Source organism: Pleurodeles waltl, chromosome 6 (genome assembly GCF_031143425.1).
Source record: "Pleurodeles waltl isolate 20211129_DDA chromosome 6, aPleWal1.hap1.20221129, whole genome shotgun sequence".
Taxonomy (NCBI): Eukaryota; Metazoa; Chordata; class Amphibia; order Caudata; family Salamandridae; genus Pleurodeles; species Pleurodeles waltl.
The window spans coordinates 72,229,207-72,238,509 of record NC_090445.1 but is presented as its reverse complement, the minus strand read 5'-3'; the positions used below and the strand labels follow the sequence as shown (position 1 = coordinate 72,238,509).

Sequence of the window (9,303 nt, the reverse complement as noted above, 5' to 3'; positions counted from 1 at the left end):
TACATTTCGTATGAAAAAATGCTGAAAAAGTGCAATTACCAACTGAGTTGTTAATGGAAAGTGCTTGGTAGATTTGTCCAGCTAGAGCTCTTTTTTCTCCATTCTCAAGAACTACCCGAGAGCTGGGCCTGGTTTTGTGGCAGTGTGGAGTCGAATGATGAATGGTCAAGAGCATCATGGCCCACTCGCGGATGGCCTTTGGGTTCACAGTCCTACACTCCGCATGAGACGTGGAGTTGTAGTCCTTCTAGAGGCACCACACACACCCCAAGTGGGGGTCTGTCACTGACAGGCTCCACATAGCTTAAACCCAGTGGGTTTCTTTGGGGACATTTCTAAAAAAGATGAAAAAAAGACACTAGAATTTGACAAAGTTAAAAAAAAAAAAAAAGACTGAGGGAAGCTTATCCAGATTCACACTAAGGCACAGAAAAGGAGGAACTTAGGTCAGCATACTGGGGTGGTGCCTACAAACCACGGATGCCACATCTGATGGGGACAACAACACAGGGAGTAGGACAATGTCACGTAGAGCCAAACGACACCACCTGCAAGCGCACAATGGGATTTCTCAATTTTTGGATCCAGTCTGACGTCTAGGGAATTCTATGGTGAGAAATGTGCGGCTAGAAGTCTCTATCAGACAAGGGTAATTAAGATGACAAGAAGCTAAATATTGCCTAAACCTGCAAACTGAACACAAGTAATAATCAGAAACATATTTTCAACAAAATACTTTATTAAATAAACAATATTTATTTAAGATGTGTTCACTGTTAGTGAGGATTTGCGGTCTACATCCAATCAGTATAATGTGTGACAGAATGAAATCACCCAGACTCTGGAAACATAGGTCTATTTTTCTCTACAGATATACTGGTGACTGGCCTATTTACTGTCTGTTCATAAGTAGTAGTCACTACTAAGGGAACTATGGTACAAATTACATTAAAATATGCAAAAAATTGGGCTGTATTTTAACCGTCCCTTTGGGTAATTCTTTTTTTTTTTTTTTTTACTTTCAATAGGAACATTCCAATATGAACATTCAATTATAATTTTTTTTTTTTTTAAATGTACCTAAATACTTCGGAACATACAATATGGTCATCCCTAGATAAAGAAAGCACATACACATACAACATCCACACCACGTACAATAAAACAAGCACATACATACAACAAAACAACATCAAGACAGTAAAAATATGACATCCGGGTGCTTATAAAATCTCGACCTAACAATCATATGAAATACTAAACCATGAAGAAATTGGTGACACAAATAACACTGATCCTTAAAACACTTGAGACATCTAATCAAAAGTTGTGTCCCTATTTGAACCAACTTTCACAAATGGCTGTGCAAATAGTATTCTCTCTCTCTCTTTTTTTTTTTTAAATACCATGATACATTGCTTGTCAGTAAACGTACAATGGTATAGACTGTTCTGCATGTGAAGAATAGACAGATTCTGTTTGCCAAGGAATTTATGAGAACATGTACAATCATTCCGACACAAAGACACTGTAAACAGACAAATATCTATGAAGCACTGTGCTAAAACCTGCAAAATCGTCTTATCTCTATCGTCCTGTGAGCCTGAGATTTAAGCATTAAAGGATAATTACCAATATTGTCTTCTGCTCCAAGTACTGCAAATGTTTGGAGTGTAACATTTTGAGGAGATATGGCATGTTGCTTTAGGCTTTACAGCAACAAGTGCTGAGCCATCCTGAGCAGTGATGGAAATAGTGTCAAAAACATTGGGGATAATTATTTGCAGTAAATGCCAACATCTTAAGACAAAATACTACTAAAACGCCAACCAAAATATTGTTGTTCCAGAAAACAAATAATCAAACTAGTCAGCTGCAAGATTTAAACATAAAACAACCCCTACATCTTAAGAAACTGAAGCCAGAAACGTTCAAATGGAACCAACAGAGGACAACATTCTAACACTAATATATGAATCCTTATCAATCATGAATAGAACATAGATTTACACCACACATCCTACACCAGGCTCCAACAAAACACTACAATAGTAAAGGGTCTGCATACATGAAGATATACTGCAGTATTTAATCAGCACATCCTGGTGATACCCATTACATGCGACTTGCTTGGAAGAGTTTCTTGCTACTTTGTTAGGTTCCCACTTCCTTTGGGAGTCCCTCACTTTGGATAAACCAGGGCACACATGCCAGTCAAGAAATCATGAGGCTGTTCTTGCCACCAACCCACATCCAGGTCCTTTCTTTCATACTTACTCCCTGCATCAAATCAGTTTCTTTAAGCTCTAATGGATGAAATACATGCATTAGCACAGCCTTTGGCACATTCCAGGATTTGCTTTCTTAACCAGATGATGACCAAAGGAGTCCAGTGACGAACATGCAGCTCACTGAATCACTCAGTTACCATATGATTCAACAGGCAGTATATTGTGGCTTCTCAGAAATGTAGCTCTGACTTACATAACCAACAGTTTATCCAACAAACCAACACAGATGAATCCAGGCACAAAGTCACAAATCATCCTAAAATCAAAGGAATTTTGGTTGAGAAACCGTTTAGGCCTGCCCTCTTTCGTAAGCAGACATATCTACAGGTTAATATTTGAATGTCAAATAAAACCGAAGGCAAATAATGAAGGGTCCAATTACTTGATATAGTTATACAGGGCTTCCTTTGTAACCTACTCTTAAGAATACCAAATACGAACAAATACAATACTCCGAACTAGTTTTCAAGTTGCCATTTAAATAGAGGTAGTGCGTGTTCAAATGCTGCACGCTCCAATACAACATTAAACCACACAGCCAATAGAGCTTCTGAAAATGCCTTTGAACAGCTGCTTTCTTTATTGGCTCCTATAATTATTTTGTGCATGGAGAAATTCTGTTAAGCTAGACCTTGAAGGCTTGCATCTTTAAGGCTCAAAAGACCCAGGTGCCAATAGGTTTCAGACATAATAAGGGCCTCATTTAGACACAGGAAGTACTAGGTATTTCGCCATTTTAAAAAAACTGCCGATTCCCCACTCACCCTCCTCTCGTTTTAGTTCCCCACTTGATTTTCAACAGCAGAGTTGTAGTCTGCTCTGCCAATGAGAACCCATAGCTAATGGTCCATACACAAACGGCTGCCAACTTTTCAGCATCAGGAAGTCTGCCCAATCAGAAGAAGGCAGTGCCGACCAGGAAAACATTTGCATGTCCCAGACAAATTCACGGTGTACTAGTGGCATATCTTATATGGATTTAAGAAACAATCCTCGACTATGGAGAGTTTGTTTCTGAAAAAAGAAAAAAAAAAAAATGACCTGATCGTCATGTCATGGTGGCCTGCCAATGACTTTTTTTTTTTTTTTTTTTTTAACAGAAAATGCTTCTGCGGTGTCAGCAGGTGCATTTTGGCGAGGATGTCCAGATCCAGGGTTCCACATGTGGCAGTGGCAGCCTTTATAGGGTTGCAGGTTCCACCTCACTCGTGGTTTGATTGCAGACCTACCAGAGCATTAAAAATGCCTAACTTAAATCTCACAAAAAGTGTCGAGAGGTAGAGAACAAATACTTGCAGCGAGGAAGGTGGTCTTCCCATGGCGGGCGAAAAGACTCATTTACAGTCGGGTGCACAGGCTGACAAGCGCATGAGATGGCAGAAGTACCACTTCTGCCAAACAGTGACAGCAAGCCTGCCTAAGCCCCACTGGGATTTGTGTTGCCAACAAAGCTTGTGATAAAAGTGGTAGATTCAACAAAAAATTGAAATGTCTAGCCTGGCATGCCTCCAGTTTTACTTTTTTTTTTTTACCAAAGAAGCAATACTAATGCAGAGGCTGTGTCTTTGAAAAACCGAAGGCTTTCAGGCAATTTGTGCTAGAATAGAACATCTGGAACTCAAAGACCAACAACGATCTGGAACCTCTCTCAAAACAGAAATAAAATCCATTTCTATTGTTGTCAAAAAGGGCTTATTAGAATCCAACCTATAGTTAACAGGTCTCTTGAACTTCAGAAACGTCTAATGACTTGGAAGGAAACCTTACGTTCTCCAACCGGACTGGGAGAGAAGCATCTCCCAAAGACGTACTGTTGGGATGAAAACTCAAGGCACAAGGTGTTTTCTGTGGTTAAAAACTCTATTGTTGCAAAACTTACAGGCCTTAAGACAGCCATGTAAAGCATGATGAAGTCTGCTGAAAGAATATACCTCCACTAAATATATATATTCCACTAAAGATAAGCCTTACCAAGAGACTGTGGTTGTCAAGGAGAAAATCCCATAACTGTGAAGCCAGCCAGCAACTAAAGTGTAAAGGACCTTTCCACTCGGACTAGGTAAAACACCAATGTAGTGTTGTTTGTAAAAAAAAAAAAACATTTTTACAATCACATAGAGAAGGAAGAATTATATTTACTTCGGGGGAAATACCCTTGAGATTCAGGTGGTTGATCTGTAAATCTCTGTCATAGACAAACTAGCGACTACAAGACAGGTGGCTTTTGCAAAGTGTGAAGGATGGTAGCTAATACAGATAACAAAAAGCTGATCTAAAGAGAAAATTCATTCCAAGTAAAAGATGTGATGGTGCAGATGATGAAAACCCTAAAGAGACTCCTGAGCGAGCTTATGTGGCATTACAGCTTGTCAAGGAATTGTCATTACAAGTTAACTGCATATGCCTTTATGAGTAGTTGTATAACCCGAATGTACTTCTTACATGCCAGATGGATCTACTGGTTACATGCCGCTTGTAACCAGAGGAGGTAACCAGAGATCTGTTAACTATCAAAGGGGTGCAAACGTGCATGCTCACTAGAAAACGGATATGCCACTATCAAAATTGCAAGGACCAGAGCTCTTTTCAAAACGATTTTGGAACATGGAAAAAACGACCCTGTAATGCTTACCAACTGCTCTTGTGGTTTGGAAAAGTGTGCTTTCTCACAACTCGTCTTCCGACGAAATATTTATTGCCTCATAACACAATGAACAAGCAGTTTCATAATGTCACATGTAGCAATTTCTAGGACCACACAATAGAAAGCATACCCAAATACTGGAGAAATTACTGGTCAGTTGGTAGGAAAAAACAGGACTGAATGCAATTCCAGGTTTGCATTTTGTCTCCGATTCCTCTTCTTAAGGACAGAGTTAACGTGGAGCTCACAAATCTTCTGAAGCAGACTGAAGGACAGAAATCAGTATCAATCAAGCTAAAGAGGCCTTTCTACCTCTAGTACATACCCAAATATGTGCTTTCAGTGGATCGATGATAGGAGGGTGCCAATAATACTGTTCAAGATATCCCCCACAGTACAAACATGAACTAGTTCCCTCAAGATTTAGTTTTAGGAGCCTGTAGTAGTGAATTATGCTTTAGGTCTGTGTAGTTATGATCCAAGGTTGCAGCTCCATCTCTTTACCACTTGGGATCAGATCAGGTTTGAAAAGATGATTCGGTATCACTAGACTCTGGTTTTGCAACTCGGTGCTGCCTTCTAAGAAGTACTGTTTTTAGGAAGTCATCTGCAGCTCCCCTATAAATGTGGTAGAAAACATCAGAACAGGGAATGAGACAAACCCAACAGTACTGAAAAACACTTTAGACTTGTTGCTAGATTTGAGTGGTTGCACCTCCTAAGAACTAAAGGCTCGCATCTCGCTAAGATGGAGTGGCACTCACATGTAAACAGAGGCTTGTGTGTGGATGAGTCTAAATTCTGTAACATGACAGCACTCTTCTTAGAAAAGATTTTCACCAATCGTGCCTGCCAGTATCAGTATCATCCAACCATGTGGGAATTAGAACAAACAGGAATTATATTAGAGCAAGAGTTAATACGAGAAAATATATATTTGCAGCCTGCCTACAGGTGTAGGCATGGATCACTCATCAAGTGCCTGATGTGTTCTGCTTATTCTTTCTGCCCTTACTTACTGCACTCCTGTTAAGAACCTTCCAAAAGGTGGGTTGATTGATACTTAAGTGGCAACTCTGCAAATCTCACTGCTGCAACATATTTTGTGAAGGTAGCAGTGAATCCTATACCACTTCAAGAACGCAGGCCTTGTGAGGGCACGGTCTGCTTTTTATTAAAGTGTTAATAAAAGCTACTATCAGATGCCATACTGAATTCGATCGGGAATACTCCTATCTTACAAGCAGCTCTTTTTACTTAGATTGCTCATTACACTTAGCAAAATAATGTTTTAGGACTTAATTACTAGGAGGAAACCTTTCTGCTTTGGATCTCATACTGGGAAAGTGGGCAATACATATGGAAGGAAAGATTAGAAAGAAGCTCTTATGTTCATCTTGCTGTGATGGACTACTGTATATGGCTCATGGATACTTACAGCTAGTATCTCATCAAATCGGACTCCTTTAGCTGATGTAACCCACACTGGGTGAGCCAAGTTTCATATCATATACTGAAGATTCACCTCATGCTAAGATTACAATTGTGGGGTGCATTCATTTTTAGATAAGTTTATCCGCAGCCTTCAGGAGGTTAACATTAACGGCCCTCCAGACACTTTTTAATCATCTGGGCAAGTTATGAGTAAGCAGGTAATCTTTTCACTTCTGAATTTCCCTCATTCTTGGATCCCCATTCATATAATTGCACAGAGCATTTGGTGCCTTATGCATACAATTGGTTTTTAATAATATATAAAAAACTGTTGTATTCTAATATTGTGCACTTAACAGTCGACAGTGTTAAACTGACTGACTTACCAGGACTGACAGGCCATCCTATTTGAAATGCAGGATTAAGATAACTTAAGGACATTTTAGGCCAGCTAAAGATTTTTTTACATTTTACTTTTGTAATGTAACACAATGCATCGCAAAACATTTTATCTAAATGTTGTGCTTATAGTTTCTAAGTCTATTAAGTAATTATGCTGTGTGTACTGTAGCATTTTGTCTATGTCAATCAAATCTTGAGCACAAGAAACCAAATCCTGCGAGTCACTGACCAACGGGCCTTCAGAAAGAGTGTTTAGAGTCAATGCATGTAGTTGAGGATGCCAGGTTTTTGAGCCTTCAATGAATAAAGAACTTTGAAAGTCACTGGAAAGCACTTTCAAAGAAAATGTAAAACATATATATAGTGCAAGTTGCAGTTGAAATACGCAGAGGTTCTGCAGTGTTGGAGCAAGTATAAGCAATCAGGAAACCAAAACAGACAGCCCCACTCAGGTAACTGCTATTTAAAAAAAATAAAAAATAAACTTTCCAAACACAGATTTTGAATCCTCAATAATCTCCATAGACGGAGAACTGTAGGAATGTGACAGAATCATACATTAAAATCTGTCAGGAGCTATAATCAGTCTATGCAGCAACCACAAAGATAGACACAGTCTTGAGTGGAGGTCGCAGGTTTGTCAAACCAGGTGGGTACGTATATTTAGCAGCTAGTATACCAGACCCAGTATGAAATGCTGATTGGTCGCTTGTACCTTAAATAAAGCATTCTACTTGGCCAGCAGGTGACCCATTCTTATTTCCCCATTACTGATGGATCCGTAGTGCTCCAGTATTTTTTCCACCATCACTGTGATCTGGGCAGAGCAAGGGGTGCAGGGTGCCAGTAAAAGAGCACGGAGGGAAAGCAAAGAGCCGAGATCGAGCATCCACATCAAAGAATGCAAGTCTCCCTGCCTCGTAATCCAGGTACACTCCAACAACCCGGGGGCTCACTTTTGGGGTGATGCGGGATGGAGGGGTGGTCATAGCACCGTAAGACTTGCCATGCACCAAGAATATTGCCCAATATCCATCCTTGGGGGTGAGGGAACTCTTTGCTGTCCTGTTCACATTATCGTTGCAAACTCCCACAATCCAGCGTGTTTTTTGCCCAACTTCCACTTCCCAATAATGCCTGCCTGAACTGAATCCTTCTCGTCCAAGAACAAAAGGATAATACAGAAATCTTCTAGGACTACTGGGCAGTTTCTGGTTCCGGGTCCCACTCTTGACATTTTTCAGATCTTCAGACAGAATGAGAATGGGATGAGCAGTTCCAGTGTCTAGAATCACGTCCGCTAAAGAGAAAAAAACAATACAAATTAAATGAGAACTTGACATTACTATTCCTTTTAAAACAATCACGGTACTTCTAGCCAATCGGAAGAACTTTATATTCAGCGTAAAACTAAACTGATTAGATTTACACTTTTTAGCTATATAAACAGAAAAAAAGACTATACTTTAAAGCCCCAAGTCTAGTGATGTGTATATGTAAAGTGTACTATATAATTCTAAATTCTCTCTCTGACAGACAACTTTTAAAAAGCATATGCATACAATCCAATGTGTTTTATTAAAGATACCATCAATCCTTAAACTTAGTGAGAATATATCACAGACCGTTCCGAGGGCCAGTGGATTTTCCAACAATAGCCAAATATAAAATTATGCTTCATTTAATATTACATCACAAATTTCTCCTGTCTGTATTTTGTGTGTACCTCAAATGAAACAATAGCCAATAATGACGACCTATAATCAAAGACACACTACAAGTGCATGGTGCTGACATGCCCAGATAAAAATATCAGGTCATATAGGTGTGCCGAAGTAGTATAACACATTCTATGGGGGCTTCAGTGAAGAACACTAAACAGAAAATTGTTACAGCCCTTCTAACGGAGTCCATTCTTCTTTCTTTGTATAAGAGGTGAAGATCTCATCAGCCCTGGGAGAAGCAACCCATTCAAATCAACCATCCAGGGTCTCAAGACGACAATGCATACTTGTATACTCTGTTTTTATACGCTGATAGTTCAATTTGAAACGTTTTTCCCAAGAGTGTCTTGCCAGCTGTCTCAGCTCACAGATAGCTGCCATGGAATACCCAGCATTCCTAAAATGTGGTTGTACGACAACTCGCTGAGGGATAATACCACCTTCAGGTAACTGACCTATTTGGATATTTATAAGTGGTTATGAATTGTACTGAAATGTAGGTCCTTCAAATAGACCCCTGGATTTCTCCTGAGTTCTGCTTGGCTCCTAAAAGGTTGGGACAGCAAATAGCTTTCATCCTAGCAGAAGACTTGTAGGTAGCCTATCGGGCGGAAAACACTTCAGGTACACACTCCTATCTAGACATTAAGAAAGCTATACTAGAACAACTGGGGTTTCACCCCTCAAGCCATATTGGATAAGGCTTAGAAAAGAATATATGACAGGGGAACCCCACACCTCCACCAGGACGTTTCTTATCTGAAGAAACTAGGGGATACTTGGTTACAGCCAACTAACTCCGCCAAAG

At 39.7% G+C, this 9,303-nt stretch overlaps 1 protein-coding gene across 1 annotated transcript in view; it reads right to left on the bottom strand.

Annotated features, from left to right (window-relative positions):
• Nucleotides 1-996: 996 nt before the first annotated feature.
• The window catches only part of LOC138299216 (E3 ubiquitin-protein ligase TRIM39-like), a 101,226-nt gene continuing 92,919 nt past the window's right edge, over nucleotides 997-9,303 (bottom strand). The window contains exon 10 of the mRNA XM_069237340.1: nucleotides 997-8,071. Within this exon, the coding sequence (XP_069093441.1) occupies nucleotides 7,539-8,071 (533 nt within the window). The 3' untranslated portion in view covers nucleotides 997-7,538. The remainder of the gene's footprint in view (nucleotides 8,072-9,303) is intronic.